Here is a 20,672-nt window from a genome sequence, read left to right on the forward strand (position 1 = left end):
TCTGACTAATGCTTTTATTAACTCCACACCTTCTCCTAATTTCCACACTCCGAATTTTCTGCATAATATTTACACCACACATTGCCCTTAGAGAATTGTCCATTATTATTACAGTCGAGGCAAAACAATCTCGTCTCTATCCTCCACAACTGCCATTACTGGCCACCCTTTTCCCCAGTTAGCCTGTTATATGGAGGGTTTACTGTACAGTACAGTAAAGTAAATTGCTGGGTGTAATAAAACAAATTTCAGGTCTAAATTTATTCCCTACACATCAGCAACATTCTGTAAAATTACCCTACTTGCCACTGGCTAAGTTGTGCTACTTTATTCTGATTGCTCTATCATACAAATAGTTTCAGTTAATAAAGCACTTGTGTATAGTTCAGGACATTTATGAGAGGAAACTTTCACCACTTGTGGCTTCTTCAGTTCTAGTGGCAAAATTTTTCTGCTAATGAATGTCCTGACCTGTACACGTGTGCCTATTTTTGCACATCTAGGTATTACCATACCTTTTACAACTAACTTCAGTTTAAGTGATTGCTGCTCAATGAAAACTTGTGATATTGTACTTTTTTATATTAGATTAAAGGTGGGGGCAAATTTTATCACAATAGTCTTGAAAGGTCATATGACTTTTTTTTTTTTTTTTTTTTATTTGAAAAGGGAAGAGGAAGGGTAAGTAAATTTAAAGACAAAATGGTATGGTAGGACGTACTTTGACACTGTGGCTCTGATAGCTGCTATCTCATTCATAACATTGTGTAGGAATAACAAAATATCATGATAGGGAGATGGTTGAATTCAAATGATGCCCTAGTCTTATTATGACGTTTTGTTATTTCCAAATTTGTTGACTCAACATAGTCATTTGCAAGAATGGAACTCAGGCCTCACAACTGTGACTGCACACAGCTGTAAGTGATTTTGTGAAAAATTATTTAAAGCAGGTGTCTTAATACTGGGGTACTGAAGCACTCATTGGGCTAGAGGAATATTAAGTGAGAGAGCAGGCATTCTGAGAGAAGTAGTGTATAAATTGGGGTGCAGGAGTTTTAAATGGAAATAATATAATATTAAGGAGCAATAGGAATACTAAGTGATGAGAAAAAATACCAATTTTGGGCAAGAGTCCTAAGGATAGCATTATTATGTGGGGTAGGAGTACAAAGTCACAGCAAGAGTTTGAAGGGAAGGCAGGAATATTATAGTACAAGAGTAGGCCATAGAACTAAGTGAAGCAGGAGTATCTAATGAGGAGTATGATTAAGTAATAAAGGGGGAGGGGAAGAAGTATGTCAAGTATAGACAGTACCAACTATGAAGCAGGGAAACAAGTACGGTATTAAGGCAAGGGCAGTAGAATTAATAAGAAGGGATTAGAAGCACTAAGTGGAGAACGAACATTCAGTTGGAGCAAGAATTTTAAATGGGGGGGGGGATAGGACAGGAGTGCTCATTGGGGAGGATATGAATATCAAGTAGTAGGTTTACAAAGGGTGTAGATTACAGCGATATCGGCCTCAGAATGTATCATTTACAACTACTGCACACGCACTACTAGATATTTAATGCAAAACATTTTGACTAGATAATGCATACCAAACTCAGAAGTAGTACCTTAGTGTGAGTCAAAGAATAATGACTTCTTGTCATAACATTGGTTAAAATTCCTCACACTTCTGCAACTACCTTTTTTGAGTAGTATTGGAAATAAAATGATCTCCTTAATTACTATAGATTAATTGTCACATGAATTTTTGCATATGCAATGCTTGTGCTCAAAAAATATAAAAAATTGAATCTAGTGATGCTGTAATTTCAAGGAAATCTAATACAGTGGAACCTCAGTTTTTGTGATTAATCCGTTCAAAAAAAGTCTGACGATAAACCGAATTGTACAAAAACTGAAGCAATATTTCTCATAAGAAATAATGTAAATCCAATTAATCCGTTCCTGACACCCAAAAATATTAACAAAAAATACATTTTGTGGAGAATAACTATAGTTTTACATACAAACTAGGGCATATGAAAACTGAGGTTCCACTGTAACAGAGGCCTTACTTGCTAAAAACCATGAGATGTGATTGCACATACAACCCATCCTCACATCAATACTGCATGTTCTAATCTTGAGCACCCTTTCAGTTTTTTATATTTTAGGTTACATTAGCTTCACCTAACTTCTAAATATATATATATATATATATATACACATACAGTTATTTGCCAATAAGCAAATTATATAAATGGGAGGGAAACATGTGGCACTGGGGTACTGTTCCCAAAAGATTAGAAAGTTAAAATGTTCAGTTATGGCATGAGGAGATTCTGGCATATAGCATGGCATGAGATGGACTTCAGGTGGTGCAACATTACTCTTTCCCTTTACTAGATGCCATCATTACTCAGAGTAAGAATGGTGAGTAATCCTTAAATATTTGAGTTATAACAGAGTAGAAAGATTTGGGCTTAAACTGAGTAGTGCTTATAGCAGGATGAGCAGGGGAACTGGTAGGAAATGTTAAGTTCTTAAGGAAGTTAACATTGAAAATTATGTATTATACACACGTAATGCTATTTTTTTTTTACACAAAATCTACAGACGTACACATTAGGTTAAAGAAAAAAAATGAGAGTGTATTCACTTTCTCATTTTACATATTACAAATGATACCTAAGAGGACACTTAAGCTGTGAGACAACCATCAGATCACCAAGCCATGCCAGTCATGTTAGCCTAGCCTAATTTTAATTTTCTTTAGCAACAAAAACACTCATTTACACACTTCAGGTGCAGTCATTCTATACAGCTGCCTAAACCATGAGGTAAATTACATTATATACAAGGAAACATAATCATACTTGAAAATTAGAGAAATAATACATAATAGTATTTGGGTAATTTTTTTTTTAGTAATTGTTATGGACATAGTGTTGAGGCTAAACTAGGCATTTTAGGGTTTAGGTTGCTATGAGTCAGCCATAGTCCAGAGTTACATTACATTCCTGCCTATTTAATTAATAAGTGCATAGTCACATTCATGGTTTATCATATCATGGTTTATCATAACATGGTTTATCATAAACCATGAATGTTACTAAATTTTCAAATATTTTGTTCTCTGTGGCATTTGAGCATTGGGTATCTTTTTGTTCATATACAGAATAAATACTGAAACTTTTTAGAATATTGGCTTGAGAATTAAGTAAGTCCATGAATTGTGTAAGCAGTCCTCATCATTCAGGATATTTTTTATTTAACAAAGATTATCTTGTGAAACTTTAAAGACAGTTTATTTATAACTTTCACCAACTTTTTTCCTTCTAGTCATCCTAAATGACACTGTATCCACATATTTTATGGAGTATCACTGGTCATGTTCACATCAAAGGACGGTAGGATATCTTAAGTGGCTAAACTTGTAAGTATCCATTTGTGATTGCAATATGTATTGTACTGTACTTAGTTGTACCTAAGGAGGCAGAGCCATACTCTTGGTGTCCCACCTCATTGGAGGAGATATAAGGGTTTTACTTACTAGGGAGGTGTGGGATTTTTTCCTAGTGATTGTAGCATTTACTATTGTATCTCATCTAACCCTTTTAATATCTTCCCTGTAGATCTACCTCATTCATGCCAGCATCACTCGCATATGTTTTAAGCAGAGCTACCTCAAATATGCTGTGAGCAGAATGGGTCTGTGCAGTGACTGTGCACAGTATAAAAAGCTCCTATCCCATGCAGTGCATGATGGGAAAAGTAAACCTCTCACCTTGTGTTTGGTTTAAAATATTGACTTGGAGGTGTTTTCTAGGGTAGTTTTATTGTTTTTACTGGCTGTTTCTTGGTACTATTTCATAGAATGGAAAATGTGCTATTGATTTCTAACCAGAAGTAACTTGAAATAGAGCTCAAAGTGGCAGAAATATATATTTTTTGGCAGTTTTCTTGAGAATGGGTAGGTCCCCCCAAGTCTGTTTTATGGGGGTTTTACTAGGTCTGCTTCAATTATTGGAATGGCCTAAACCATGATCAACCATTCTCAGTAATAATAATAATAGTAATACAGTAGGGGTTTTGCCTTATGGTATTTCCTTAATACTGACATTTAAAATTATGACCAAAACTTGTTATACAGCCTCCCCACCCCACCTTACTTGCTAATACAGTCTCTGCGTGCCACTCTTGTTTGTGTATGTCCCCTGTGAGTTCATAGTCTCTCCATTGTGTTCGGAAACTTTCCATTATTTCAAGTACGTAGTATTTTAAAGTTATTGCGTATCTTATATATACTCTGATAATTATACTTACGTGTACCTGCACCTAAATAAACTCACACACCATGATGGCATGCAGGTACACATTAAAATCGCTAAGAGTGTCTCGCTAGTTTTGATGCCATATTAATAATAATCGCTATAAATGTCGTATATATTACATTACTACAGTGGACCCTCGCCTAACAAACGCATTGCATAACGTTAAATCCGCCTAATGAAGTGTTTGAGCATAAAAATTTTGCCCCACCTAACGATAAAAAACTCGCCCAAAGTGATTCATCTGGGACCTGTCCACGCTGCCCCGTGGGTGCCAGTGTTTACAAGCCAGCCAGTGCAGTCGCATCTACGCATACATTTGGTACATTTCACATTATCCCAATGTTTTTAGTGCTTGTAACTGCAAAATAAGTCACCATGGACCCCAAGAAAGCTTCTAGTGCCAACCCTGTGGTAAAAAGGGCAAGAATTAGTATGGAATTGAAAAAAGAGATTAAGGAAATGTGTGCAAAGTGGGTTGAACTGCAAACCTTTATGGATGAAAATCACCCTAACATACCTATTGCAAGCCATGCTGGTGGCTATTACGTTGACAGTGTTGTGGCCCATTTTAGGCAAATCTTAAAGGAACGTGGGGTACAGAGCTCTATGGACAGATTTGTTGTGCGACAGAGGTCCAGTGATTCTCAAGCTGGTCCTAGTGGCATTAAAAGAAGGGAAGTAACCCCAGAAAAGGACTTGCTACCTCAAGTCCTCATGGAAGGGGATTCCCCTTCCAAACAATAACAACTTCCACCATCTCCCCTCCCATCAATCATCACCAGATCTTCAATAAAGGTAAGTGTCATGTATTCTTTATTTAGTAGAGTAGTAATTGTGCATGTCTTCTTCTTTTTGGGTGTATAAAAATGTATATTTCATGTGGTAATTTTTTTTCCATACTTTGGGGTGTCTGGATCGGATTAATTTGATTAACATTATTTCTTATGGGGAAAATTAATTTGGCTAACGATGAGCTCTCAGGAACGGATTAATATCGTTAAGCGAGGGTCCGCTGTATAGACATTTTCATTAATCATCTATTTTTTTGACTTGAGTCCTGGAAATGGGAAGTACAATGCCTGCACTCTAAAGGAGGGGTTTCGGGATATTAGCAGTTTGGAGGGATATGTTGTGTATCTTTATACATATATGCTTCTAAACTGTTGTATTCTGAGCACCTCTGCAAAAACAGTGATTATGTGTGAGTGAGGTGAAAGTGTTGAATGATGATGAAAGTATTTTCTCCCTGCCTAGGTGGGAGACGGCCGACTTGTTGAAATTTTTTTTTTTTAAATTATATAAGAAACATGGTACATAATATATAAACATGATACACCCACAATAGAATAAATTTGACAAATATGAGATGTTGTAGCTGGGTGGCTTGTAGGGAGTGACGGCAAGAATTATGTTTTCTCTAGACTACAGCAACACCACTTGTAGCTATTTATTCTACTGCACTAACGTGAAGACAACTTACAATGTAAGTGTTTGTATTGTGGGGGTAAATGCTTCACTAACTCATGCAAATGTACTTGTTTGAACTAAAAACTGACAGGTATTACTATGCATCTGACTGATTGTTCGTTTACAATTCTCCAGGTTTCCTCAATTCTCATAGGAGCTACCACACCTGAATTTCTACAATAAATACTTGCCTCTCATCCTACATTAAGACTACACATATTGTAAGGTTAGTGATGAGTGTAGGGTATGTGTATTTTATCGCTCTGGACCACTTTAAATATTATATATTACATGTAGCTATGGTAGCCAGGCGGGCTACTATATGTACCACACCTTACTTCCTACAATAAATACTACTCACCTCTTACCCTACATTAAGACTATAAATATTTTAAGGTAAGTAATGAATGTAATATGCGTGTTTTTTACTTTTTGTTTTTAATGCCTAGTTCTACTGCTAACTTTATACAGTAGGGCCCCACTTATATGGCAGGTTAGGTTCCAGGCTACCACCACAGAACAGACATCGCCGGAAAGTAGAACGCCGTTTTTTCCACTTATAAATGCATATAAATGCCAGATAACAAGTTTACACCAACATATATTAAGTTAGCAATAGAACTAGGTATCAAAAAACAATAAAATGTAAAATACACACACTGTACACTCATTATTTACCTCAAAATATTTGTAGTCTTAATGTAGTGCAAAAAGTGAGTAGTATTTATTTTTAGAAGTCAGGTGTGGGTTAGTATGGTATCCCTCCTGGCCACCCCACCCACACATAATATACTACGATGCTTAAAGCGCCCTAGAGTGATAAAATGCATATACAGCACACTCATTACTTACCTTAAAATATTTGTAGTCTTAATGATCTTAATGTAGGGCGAGAGGTGAAAAGCATTTATTTGTAGAAAGTCAGGTGTGGGAGACAGGGTAGCTCGCCTGGCCACCCCACCCATGCAGAGTACTATGCAAACAAACGGATGAAGCATCTGGTTATAGTTCATACAAACACCTTACATTGTGTACAAGTTGTCCTCACAGTACAGTAGAATAAATAAAGACCAACACTTTCATTCTCATGTAACATCATTTTTAGAAGGAATGATATTCTGACAAGTTAGTACAGAATAAATAAACAGCAACACTTCCATTCTCATGCAGCACACCATTTTTAGAGTGAATGATATTATTATTATAATCATAAAAAAGAAGCGCTAAACTCAAGGGTCGTGAATAGCTATAGATAGAGTGAAGGCATACGAAAGGAATATTTTTCTACAGTTAAGGATCTGGTGTTTGACTAGAGAAAATGTAATTCGTCTGACACTCCTACAAACCACTTGGTAAACAAATCATATATTTATGTCAATTTTTATACTGTGGGTGTATGCATCATGTTTGTATGTTACATAGCATGTTTATTACATAATTTTCAAAAAACATCATACACGGATTAATGGAAATGTCTGTATTAACGTAATACATGACATTTAGTGCGTCCAAGAGATCATTATATGGCGTCTTCAAGAGTAGAGATAGACTTAGTAATTTTAATGTGTACCTGCACGCAGGCAGTGTGTAAGTATATGTATTTAGGTACAGGTACACATATATAATTATCAGAGTATATATAAAATATGCAATAACTTTAAAACACTTGAAATTTTGGAAAAACTTCCGGACATAATAGAGAGATATGCTCACGGAGGATGTAAACAAACCAAGTGGGGCGCGCTGTATTAGAAAGACCACTCGCCATATAGCAAGTTTTGGTCATAATTTGAAATCGCCATATTAGCGGAATGCTGTAAAGCAGAGTCCTACTGTATATGTTAGTGTAAACTTGTTATCTGGCATTTATATAAGTGGAAAAAATGGCATTCTGCTTTACAACGATTTCTGTTTTATGGTGGTAGCCTGGAACCTAACCTGCCATATAAGTGGGGCCCTACTGTAATTTTATTTCAGCATGATACAATATTTGTATAGAGAGATGGGTGACAGTGTGCATGCAGGACGCCCATAGTTATGCAGAGCATTTCAGTTATATTTTGTTAATCTGATTTCAAACCAGAAGTAAGACCACATATTGCTCTCAAACATGACATCACTGTTTCTAGTCTCCTACTCACTATAGCATTCATAACCCATGCCTCACACCCATGTAAATGTATTGGTACATCCCCCCCCCCTTCATAGATTCATACTCTTTCCACATATGCTTCAACACACCCCTCACCTTTTTTCCTGTCATCTGTTCTGTGGTTCACCTTGGCTTTCGTAGACTTGCTGTCATGTCCACTCCCAAATATCTAAATATATCCATTTTTTTCATACTCCCTCCAATTTGATATTCTTTGCCTAGACTTTTTTATTACCCTCATTATTATGCTTTTTTCTATGTTCACTTTTAATTGCCTACCCTCAGTATAAGGAGTAATGGAGGCTCAGTTCTCCATCCCCTAATTGCCAGACACAATAGCTTGTGATTAGCAGACAGAGGTTTAACCCTTTCACTGTCAGGATCCCTGAAATTAAGTGCTGATAATATTGGGATAAAATAAAAAATTATGAAATTGTAGAGAATTGTTTTCTGAAGACAATGACGTAAAAAATATGAAATTTGATAGACAACTTACAGAATTCCACAGGGGCAAAGTTGGCCATCTGGGCACAATTTACACATCGGTGATTTTTGCCCACTTTGAGGCCTATTTTAAGCCAATTCTATTGGGCAAGTGAATCAAATTCTTGGCTATTTCACTAGTATGCCTTACGTTTTACTGATTGAGCAAAAAAACTCTTGTTCAGTTACTGAAACTATCCTATAAAATGCATCAAGTCAGTAATTTCAACAATTTTACACAAAATTCAAATTTCAAAGCAGAATCCAAAATTAACACTGTATACATTCTAGCAATTAAAGCAATTTATCCTCTGTTCATTAAGCATGTCCTCTTGTCTCCTATATTATTACACTTGTGCTCCATTTTGAATCCATCATCACACAATCCAAGTTTTACCCTATTTCATATTGGTTTAGCGCTTCTTTTTGATTATACAGTGGACCCCCGGTTTACGATATTATTTCATTCCAGAAGTATGTTCAGGTGCCATTACTGAACGAATTTGTTCCCATAAGGAATATTGTGAATTAGATTAGTCCATTTCAGACCCCCAAACATACACGTACAAACGCACTTACATAAATACACTTACATAATTGGTCGCATTGGGAGCTGATCGTAAAGCGGGGGTCCACTGTAATAATAATAATAATAATACCCTATTTCACAGATTAATAAAATATAACCAGGAATAATTGGTTATAGGGCATCCCAGTAATTGAAGAAGACCTAGTAAAAATCCATAAAATAGACTGGGGACCTTCCCCTTCCTCAGGAAAATCATCAAAAATTGAATATTTTTGGTACTTGAAGCCCTGTTTCAAGTTACAGTGCTTCTGGTCCTGAAATTGATGAAAATCATCTTGATTTCATTAGTAGGTCATCATTTCTGTCAATACACTCATTGCACAGACCCATTCACCTTTAGGCCAAAATTTACCACTCGGCATATTTGAGGGCACTATGCTTAAAATGTAGATCTATGCGACTCTGGCATCAATAACGTAGATCTAAATAAGCAGTGATAGGGCTAAGCTGCCACCTCTCCTTTGAACTGAACAACCCATGCTTCAGTGATTTTATTTTGTTGGCCTTTAACATACAGGCACATTATGCTATGACAGCTACTAATAACTGCTCTTCTATTTTTTACTTAGTCAGAACTTAAAGAAATGTAGAACTGCTGTACAAATTCCCTAAAACAATTAGTGAAACTGTACTGTACTGTACTATATTACTGCCTTACAAATTATTGTCCAGAATTGTACAATTAGACTAATGTACATAATTTAGGCAGGTCAAGTGTACTTACTCTTAGTATATTTTGTGTAATTCTATTTTACAGCACATTTAATCATGCATCTACATAAATCTTCAAATTAAAAGTAATAAAACCTTGAGATTATTACTTAAATTAGTAGAAATGTTGCTAGACATCCTGATGTAATTACCAAGATAAATCTATTCAGCTTAGGAAAACTAGGAATTAACCATGAGCACCCAGTGCAGGTTGTCTTCCATCAGGTTTATTGGAGGAGATGAAATTTTCGGTTTGTAACTGGCAAATATAGGCCAGTCAAAATAGGAACTAATCCACACATAACATTCATTAAAATTATGAATGTGATCCAGAGTTTATAGTATGTAACTATCAGTCAACAACAGCAAAACACATTGTCATGTTAGCACATCAAATCTAGCTGGATGAATTCATCATATATACAGTAAAATGTAAAACTGGATTATTAGTCTAGGTTTACAGGAACATGTATCAAATTATACAGTTAAAATCTGAAGTTTGCAAGCTTTGTAATTCGCATCCTTCATTCATCCACTAAGTTCACTGAAGGGCATTTTATGAGCACCCTAGGTTCTTTTTTTGACACATGACCCTTAACCCTTTGAGGGTTTTGGTCGTACTAGTACGTCTTATGCGTAGGGGTTTTTGACGTACTAGTACGCATAAATTCTAGCGGCCTCAAATCTAGTGGGAGAAAGCTGGTAGGCCTTCATATGAAAGAATGGGTCTATGTGGTCAGTGTGCACAGTCTAAAAAAAATCCTGCAGCACACAGTGCATAATGAGAAAAAAAAAACTTTGACCATTTTTTTGGAATAAATCAGCGACTTTGCAGTGTATTTTCGTATGGTATTTATTGTTGTATTCTAGTTTTCTTGGTCTCATTTTATAGAATGGAAGACATATTACAGAAATTGAGTTGATTTTGACTGGTTTTACAATGAAAGATACCTTGAAATTGAGCTCAAAGTAGCAGAAATGTTCGATTTTTACCAAACTTCAAAAGTAAACAAATCGTGCCAAGCGTGCAATACACGTCAACTGGTGAGTCTAATATTCTTTCACAAGTGCACCAATAATATTTATACCATTTTTTACACTAATGCAGTAGTCTGCATAACAGTAAATCTTATATTTTTTGTGAGAATAAAAATTCAAAGTGGAAAGCAAAAGAATATAAGAGGGGCCTTGAGACGTGACTAATGACTAGAGGAAATGTCATTTTAGTGCCAGGAATGTCTTTCTTGTTTATTCTGGACCCTATTCGGAAATTGGCATCTTTTGAAATTTGTGTGAAATTGGCAAAATTGCTAAATTCTGACCACTGTACTGGATAGTTGAATTTCATATATGGGTGGTTTCTTGCACCCATTCGATAGAAAAAATGGAGTTCTAGCGAAATATTCATGTTTTTTGTCGACTAGTACAGTGAAATTGGCCGAAAATGGGGCTCAAAGTGGGCAAAATCGCCGATGCGTAAACATCGCCGAGACCGCTAACTTTGCGAGAGCATAATTCCGTAAGTTTTCTATCAAATTTCAAACTTTTGGTGTCTTTATGATCGGGAAAAGATTCTCTATCTTTTCATAAGAGAAAATAATTTTTTTTTTTTTAAATTTGGCCGACCCTGAGAACGAGTTTCGGAGAGGGCCTGTCGACCCTCAAAGGGTTAAATCAAGAACTAACCATTGAACTTTGTTCAAGATGTGCTTGATGTCTTGACCACTCCAACTTTTTTTTTTTTTTTCAGCGACTTTCATTAATGTCAGTATTAACCAGATTAGCATATTTTAAAAGATAAGGCATCTGAAACAAGCTTTTATGCTGACAATTTTGTATTACAGTACAAATATTCATGAATTCAGATTTTGCAAGACCTTTAGGAACATAATTCGTGCAATTTTTATTATTCAACTGCATTTCTTAAAGTTGGAGGTACTACCGTCCTGCCAAGTGAGTGTAAAACGAAAGCCTGTAATTGTTTTACATGATGGTAGGATTGCTGGTGTCCTTTTTTCTGTCTCATGAACATGCAAGATTTCAGGTATGTCTTTCTACTTCTACTTACATTTAGGTCACACTACACATACATGTACAAGCACATATATACACACCCCTCTGGGTTTTCTTCTATTTTCTTTCTAGTTCTTATTCTTTATTTCCTCTTATCTCCATGGGGAAGTGGAACAGAATTCTTCCTCTGTAAGCCATGCATGTTGTAAGAGGCGACTAAAATGCCAGAAGCAAGGGGCTAGTAACCTCTTCCGTATATATTACTAAATGTAAAAGGAGAAACTTTCGTTTTTCGTTTTGGGCCACCCCGCCTCGGTGGGATACGGCCGGTGTGTTGAAAGAAAGAAGACTTCTTAAAGTTAACACATCACAAATAACCCACACTTAGGTGAGGAAACTTACAATAATGTTTCAGTCTGCTGGACCATTGTTGAGTCACAGAAGACTTGAATAAGTGTGGAAGACAGGATGGAAGGAGGGAGGGAGGAGAGGTAGGATTAGTTGCAGCAGCAGTGTTTGTAGTAGTATGGTATTTACAGTGGCAGTATTGCAGGTAGAAGTAATGGAGTGTAGTGGTGATAAAATCATTAATAATAATAGTACATGAACAGAGGGGGCACCCCAATTTATCAACTGGCCCATGCTGGGCAGGACTGGCAAGAGTAATGAGAGTAAATTACGGTCAACCCCTGGTTATTGTAATTAATCCGTTCCAGAGAGTGTGACTAAAGCTGAATTTGATGATTTCCGAATTCATTTTTCCCCATAAGAAATAATGTAAATTCAATTAATCCATTCCAGACACCCAAAAGTATTAAAAATAATTTTTTTTTTTTTACATGAAATATACATTTACCTGCACAGAAAACAATGACACATGAAGAATAAAACAACATGACACTTTACTGAAGACTCTTCTTAGTGTATTGAAGATGGAAGAAGGGGAGAGGATGGAGAAATTACTGTTTGGAAGGGGAATCCCCTTCCGTAAAAACTTCAGGTACCTAGTCCTTTTCTGGGGTTACTTCCCTTTGTTTTTTAATGCCACTAGGACCAGCTTGAGAGTTGCTGGACCCGTTGCTCAAAAACGTTCCGGAAAGATGCGTTTCTGGCGTATGTTAGGAATTGTGGCGGCGGCAGGGGTGGGTGTGTGGAGTCGGGACAAGATAGTCCTACAATATGACACTAATATCAACTCTACGGTTTATTTATCTAGCACAATTCATCTAATGTGACATAATGAACAATACATATTTATACCACAGAAACATGATGTATACTCTAGAATGGATATGTCATTACGTATATACCACAGAAACATGATGTATACTCTAGAATGGATATGTCATTATGTATGTGACAAGTGGTGGTTGTTGTTGGGTGTATAAGGGCCACTGAAAGATAATCCTTACATAGTGGTGGTGATGGCGGCAGCAGAGGCGGCGGTGTTGTCAGTCGCCCTATATAACTCCAACGTTGGAGGGGTCGGTCTCGTGCTGTCCTTTTCCTATCGATTAATCACTTAACTTGCTACACTGTTAATGCTACACTTTATTACTGGCTGGCACTATAGCCTTTACTGACTCTTGCTGCTTTAGTATCGTATGTATCGCAGAATCACTGAAGGCACATTCTCCCCTCTCTCTCTCAGCCCTTTACCAAAGGGCTGGCTGGCACCAGAAACTTTCTTTGGGCCCATGGTGGCTTATTTAGCAGTTGCAAGCACTAAAAGGAATGGAATAATACGAAATGTAGCGTATGTGTGGGAGCGTGCTCACTGGCTATGCAGGCGTGTTTGGGACGAATGACTATTACCGAGCTCAATAACGATCACCGAGCCAAAATTTTGATGAAAAAAATGTTAAGATTTCCAAATATTATGAAATCCGACGACTACAATATCCTTGGGTCCACTGTACATCTCAGAATGGCGGAGATTGAAGTATCTTGACATCCAAACAAAGCATACCATGGGTGGGGATAGAACCCACGATCAGAGAGTCTCAAAACTTCAGACTGTCGCGGGTTCTATCCCCTCCCGTGGTATGGTTTGTTTGCAATCGTGTCATTGCGATTTCATGAGTCATCTTGACACGGGCAGAGATACAATCCAATAGACCTATTTCCCCGTGCTAGGAAAGAAAAGGAAGCAAGAAAGAGGAAACTCAGAGGTCAAAGGAAATACAGAAGACAGGTCAAGAGGAAGAAAAGGTCAGGTCAACTCATGAGTGTTCTGAAGATTAGATGATTTGACAATGTATTGAGAAAGGTAGGCATCTACAGAAACAAAGCCAGGACTAATATTTGTGTGCTAGAAATGTGTATAAAGGTTGATTTTACAAGACAGTATCTGTGAAGGTTACAAGGATTGATAGTTCTTAAGCAGAAGACCAGTTAAAAGAATGGCTGTGATCTCTGACATGCCAGAAAAGATCATTGTTAGCATCAGTAAAGTGAATACTTTTGTACTCTTTTAAGTGTCAGAGAATGGTCAGTTTCACCAAAGTGGCAGGAAATGGAATAGACACCAGCAGCATCAGTGTCTACTGATGCATCACTAGTCTCTTCCAACCTTTTCTCAATGCCTTTAACAATCTTGCTCCTTTCAAGTTCAAAACTGAACGGGAATCTTCATTAACTCTGCCTGCTCTTGTGCTCAACAAACTTCTCACTCTAGCTTATGTGCAGTCTCTTGTTCTTTGCCTTCTCTACATTTCTAATGTTCAAAAACTAAACACCCTCCATCCTTTATATCTAAAACTTGATTTCCGTCAAACTAGCACTCTTTGTAGTAATATAGTTTATACTTTTGTCACTGATGTCTACTCCATTTCCATTATTATTGTAATAAAAAAAAAGAAGTACTAAACCACAAGGGCCACTCCATTTCCAGCTCCTCTTATCCTCTACAATACTTTGGTGAAACAGGCCACTGTCTGAGAGACTTGCAAAGCACAAAGGAAGTGTTCACCTTGACACTGTCAGTGTTTTTTTTCTGTTGTATTTAAGATCACAGCCATCTTATTGGTCGTCTGCTAAAACCTTCTACCCTTCACAAACACCTTGATAAATCGGCCCTTATACACATTCCTAACATAAATCTTAGTCCTGACTTTGTTTCTGTAGATGTCTACCATTCTCAATACTTTGTCAAGTGCTCTAATCTTGAGAACACTCATAACTTGACCTGGATTATGCTACCTCATCTTGTCTTACCTGTCTTCTGTATATTCTTTGCCTTTCCCATCTTCTGATTTTCGTTTTTCTTGCTTCCTTTTCATTCCTAGTATGGGCCAATAGGCTTATTGCAGAGTATCTGTGCTCCCTTGGGGACAGGTGTTAGTGTTGCAATACATCAAGACAGTGGATATTAAATTAATTTATTACTAATCCTGCAATGTGGTCCAGTAGGTATCCTGCTGTGCCTCTGTGTTTTTATGTACCAGTACTAATTCCTTGACTACATGCCATATTATATTTACATGTAATACTATTATTATTATAATCATGGGGGAGTGTACGTGTAATACTACCACTGCTGTTTCTAATTCCCCTACTTCCTCTAGTCTCCTGGATTTCTTGCTCAGTTGTGACTGGATAACAGTTCAGGACGTACCAAAACAGCATAAGTTTTCTCTAAGTGCGAGTTATTTGGGCACTGCGACTTATTCTTTAACACCAGCTGTTATTCTATAAGTAAATGGAATGTTAAAGACAAATAGGACAGAGGTAATACAAAATTTATATAAATGCTTTTAAAACTGAGATGTTACTACATTAATATTGCAAATACATAATGACATACCGTATTTGTCAATAGGTCATGAGAGCTTCAGCTATATTACAGTATTTAAGTTTTACCCTGGTTGGGATGTACTGTATACACTGACCTGTAGTAATGACACAAGCGAGTTCAGCATTGTGATATATGCTGCCTTAGCAAACATAATTATGAATATTCAAGGTTACATAAACTGAAGTCTACATCTATAACCGACTGCTAACCTAGTCACCCAAGTGTAAACCTTAGAGCACAGTACATCTCATTCTGGTATTGGTATGGGACTCAAACTTCATTGCTTATGACAACTTTCACATATTTATACAGTGTATGCAATTCCAACAACTTAAGCCTCAGGGTTCTCCAGCAAGTGCAAGCAGGACTAGAAGCATGAGAGTAACAGGTTTGATGCAAGTCAGCAAGTTGCTGGATGAAGCAGTGCGGGCACCCACCATAGGTTGAAGAAAGTTGTCTTGGTCACTGGTGCTGTAGTGTCTGCAACTAATGAGGGTGGGCCCCCAACTGGTGGGCCGGGGGGAATCTCCCATCTGCCGTGGAGTTGTGGGTGTTTGTCCCAATGTCAGCCACATGCCGCCTGATTCGTCCACACCCATGCGGATAATCTCTTTTTCTACAACCGGTACCCGCACACCAATGGCCTTGCAGCCTCCAGTAAAGGTTACATCTTGTGCTTTCTTGGGTGCCCACCTTCCTGGCCACCCACACTCCTTGCCTTTGTATGAATTGAGAGCATTGGTCATATCAGTGTCTTCTGGAGTCATTACAAGATGACTAACTGTAAAGTCATAGGCGTAAGGTGTGGGCGTGGCATGGACATAGGTGCCAGTAGCTTGGAGAGTGAAGGAAGGCCTGGAGCATTCTGGATCATGGTAGTAGTGGAGAGTCATAGACCAATTCTGGCCCATTGGGCTGTGGGAGGATAAAATAGATCAAAAGAGCAGCCATTTGATACATTATGAATGTTAGATATGATCACCTTTGTGAGTACACATTTGAAAATGACAGCTAAAACCTAAAAAAAAAAAAATATATAAAACAGTATTGTATTTGGAAATGCAGTATCAGATAATTATTATAATCAAAAAGAAGCGCTAAACCACACGGGCTAAGTATCAGATAATGAAATAGTAATTTCATTCAAGTCTTGCATGATGAAAGTCCTAAAAAATAAAATTCTGAATCTGACCAATTACTATTATTATTATTATAATAAAAAAGAAGCGCTAAGCCACAAGGGCTATACAGGACCAAATGCCCTCGCTTCCTGCCCTGCAGCGCTGTATAGTCCTTGTTGCTTAGCGCTTATTTTTGATTATAATAATAATAATATACAGGACCAATTACTAGCTTACTGAGAACAGAGTTGGTCTACTATGCAATGCCAAGTTGAGGGTAAAGAAAAAAAAATAGAGTATGGCATATATACAAAGAAAAAGCAAGGGCTTTAGGTAATCAACAAGCTGGTTTGATACTGTAATTATACATGAAATTTATAAATGCAAATTTTCTGAAAATATCCCCCTTCATACAGGTTATTAAAAGGCCTCCCCTCAAGGAAGGTTCCTTGATGTTGGTGAGGGGCTCTTGATTTAGGGAATTGGATCTGTGCTCCAGTTCCCCGAATTAAGCCTGAATGCCTTCCACATCCCCCCCCCCCCCAGGCGCTGTATAATCTTCCGGGTTTAGCGCTTCCCCCTTGATTATAATAATAATTAAAAGGCCTACTTGTGGTGGTCTTTGGTACCCTATGACCTTTATGAGTTTAGCACTTACTTTTTATTGTAATATGGTATCCTAGAGTATGTACTTTGATGAGAAACCAGGTTAGATATCCAGATGTTTACCTGAAGAAAACATTGCGAGTGAGGAACATGCCGTAGGGTCGCGTCTCACACCTGTGCGAGGCCCAGGAGCCGGTCAACAGCAATGGCAGGGCAGGGTCAGCATGCAGGTGAGCAGGGCTATGTTCATTACTCCGACCTACCTCTCTGCACACCCCACACTCGCTAGCCTGCAAGACCACATTCTGCCAATCAATAATAACTAGATGTGATTAGGGCAACATAATTGTTTTATATACGTATATGTATATACAGCCTCTCCTCACTTGGCAACATGCTTATTTACCGACGCCTCGGACTTATGACAGGCTCTCAGACCAGTATTCATACCTAAATGTATATTAGAGCTGATTTCCTCTATTCAGTTTATTTCAATATACATTACACTACTGTATAAACATTTAAAAAAATACAAGAAATGTTATAAATGGTGCAAAGGTGACATTAAAACAATATCAAAGATGGTTGGCACAAACTCTACCATTACAGTATGCTCCTCACTTAGTGATAAATTTGTTTAATGACGTGGTCTTAGGAACAGAACTCCGTTGTTAAGTGAGGAGAGCATATGTATATACATCAAATATTCTTCTTTGAAACCTTTTTATCCACTTCTTCAAGGCTATGGGTCCCACAATTTCCACTAGAGGTGAACCCCTCATATATATATATATTTTATTATTATTTTTATTATCACACTGGCCGATTCCCACCAAGGCAGGGTGGCCCGAAAAAGAAAAACTTTCACCATCATTCACTCCATCACTGTCTTGCCAGAAGGGTGCTTTACACTACAGTTTTTAAACTGCAACATTAACACCCCTCCTTCAGAGTGCAGGCACTGTACTTCCCATCTCCAGGACTCAAGTCCGGCCTGCCGGTTTCCCTGAACCCCTTCATAAATGTTACTTAGCTCACACTCCAACAGCACGTCAAGTATTAAAAACCATTTGTCTCCATTCACTCCTATCAAACACGCTCATGCATGCCTGCTGGAAGTCCAAGCCCCTCACACACAAAACCTCCTTTACCCCCTCCCTCCAACCTTTCCTAGGCCGACCCCTACCCCGCCTTCCTTCCACTACAGACGGATACACTCTTGAAGTCATTCTGTTTCGCTCCATTCTCTCTACATGTCCGAACCACCTCAACAACCCTTCCTCAGCCCTCTGGACAACAGTTTTGGTAATCCCGCACCTCCTCCTAACTTTCAAACTACGAATTCTCTGCATTATATTCACACCACACATTGCCCTCAGACATGACATCTCCACTGCCTCCAGCCTTCTCCTCGCTGCAACATTCATCACCCACACTTCACACCCATATAAGAGTGTTGGTAAAACTATACTCTCATACATTCCCCTCTTTGCCTCCAAGGACAAAGTTCTTTGTCTCCACAGACTCCTAAGTGCACCACTCACTCTTTTTCCCTCATCAATTTTATGATTCACCTCATCTTTCATAGACCCATCTGCTGACACGTCCACTCACAAATATCTGAATACGTTCACCTCCTCCATACTCTCTCCCTCCAATCTGATATCCAATCTTTCATCACCTAATCTTTTTATCCTCATAAGCTTACTCTTTCCTGTATTCACCTTTAATTTTCTTCTTTTGCACACCCTACCAAATTCATCCACCAATCTCTGCAACTTCTCTTCAGAATCTCCCAAGAGCACAGTGTCATCAGCAAAGAGCAGCTGTGACAACTCCCACTTTGTGTGTGATTCTTTATCTTTTAACTCCACGCCTCTTGCCAAGACCCTCGCATTTACTTCTCTTACAACCCCATCTATAAATATATTAAACAACCACGGTGACATCACACATCCTTGTCTAAGGCCTACTTTCACTGGGAAAAAATTTCCCTCTTTCCTACATACTCTAACTTGAGCCTCACTATCCTCGTAAAAACTCTTCACTGCTTTCAGTAACCTACCTCCTACACCATACACTTGCAACATCTGCCACATTGCCCCCCTATCCACCCTGTCATACACTTTTCCAAATCCATAAATGCCACAAAGACCTCTTTAGCCTTATCTAAATACTGTTCACTTATATGTTTCACTGTAAACACCTGGGTCCACACACCCCCTACCTTTCCTAAAGCCTCCTTGTTCATCTGCTATCCTATTCTCCGTCTTACTCTTAATTCTTTCAATTATAACTCTACCATACACTTTACCAGGTATACTCAACAGACTTATCCCCCTATAATTTTTGCACTCTCTTTTATCCCCTTTGCCTTTATACAAAGGAACTATGCATGCTCTCTGCCAATCCCTAGGTACCTTACCCTCTTCCATACATTTATTAAATAATTGCACCAACCACTCCAAAACTATATCCCCACCTGCTTTTAACATTTCTATCTTTATCCCATCAATCCCGGCTGCCTTACCCCCTTTCATTTTACCTACTGCCTCACGAACTTCCCCCACACTCACAACTGGCTCTTCCTCACTCCTACAAGATGTTATTCCTCCTTGCCCTATACACGAAATCACAGCTTCCCTATCTTCATCAACAATTAACAATTCCTCAAAATATTCCCTCCATCTTTCCAATACCTCTAACTCTCCATTTAATAACTCTCCTCTCCTATTTTTAACTGACAAATCCATTTGTTCTCTAGGCTTTCTTAACTTGTTAATCTCACTCCAAAACTTTTTCTTATTTTCAACAAAATTTGTTGATAACATCTCACCCACTCTCTCATTTGCTCTCTTTTTACATTGCTTCACCACTCTCTTAACCTCTCTCTTTTTCTCCATATACTCTTCCCTCCTTGCATCACTTCTACTTTGTAAAAACTTCTCATATGCTAACTTTTTCTCCCTTACTACTCTCTTTACATCATCATTCCACCAATCGCTCCTCTTCCCTCCCGCACCCACTTTCCTGTAACCACAAACTTCTGCTGAACACTCTAACAATACATTTTTAAACCTACCCCATACCTCTTCGACCCCATTGCCTATGCTCTCATTAGCCCATCTATCCTCCAATAGCTGTTTATATCTTACCCTAACTGCCTCCTCTTTTAGTTTATAAACCTTCACCTCTCTCTTCCCTGATGCTTCTATTCTCCTTGTATCCCATCTACCTTTTACTCTCAGTGTAGCTACAACTAGAAAGTGATCTGATATATCCGTGGCCCCTCTATAAACATGTACATCCTGAAGTCTACTCAACAGTCTTTTATCTACCAATACATAATCCAACAAACTACTGTCATTTCGCCCTACATCATATCTTGTATACTTATTTATCCTC

At 38.0% G+C, this 20,672-nt stretch overlaps 1 protein-coding gene across 4 annotated transcripts in view; it reads right to left on the minus strand.

Moving 5' to 3' along the window:
- Positions 1-11,441: 11,441 nt before the first annotated feature.
- LOC128705121 (protein APCDD1-like) overlaps positions 11,442-20,672 on the minus strand; it is a 386,828-nt gene continuing 377,597 nt past the window's right edge. For 3 of the 4 annotated variants that reach the window (XM_070102216.1, XM_070102214.1, XM_070102213.1), the window contains 2 exons: positions 17,391-17,572; positions 11,442-16,455 (listed from right to left, as the gene is read on the minus strand). In XM_070102216.1, the coding sequence (XP_069958317.1) occupies positions 15,879-16,455; positions 17,391-17,572 (759 nt within the window). In that variant the 3' untranslated portion in view covers positions 11,442-15,878. The remainder of the gene's footprint in view (positions 16,456-17,390; positions 17,573-20,672) is intronic. The other variant, XM_070102215.1, reaches the window with a different exon arrangement.

Source organism: Cherax quadricarinatus, chromosome 80, assembly GCF_038502225.1.
Source record: "Cherax quadricarinatus isolate ZL_2023a chromosome 80, ASM3850222v1, whole genome shotgun sequence".
Classification (NCBI taxonomy): Eukaryota; Metazoa; Arthropoda; class Malacostraca; order Decapoda; family Parastacidae; genus Cherax; species Cherax quadricarinatus.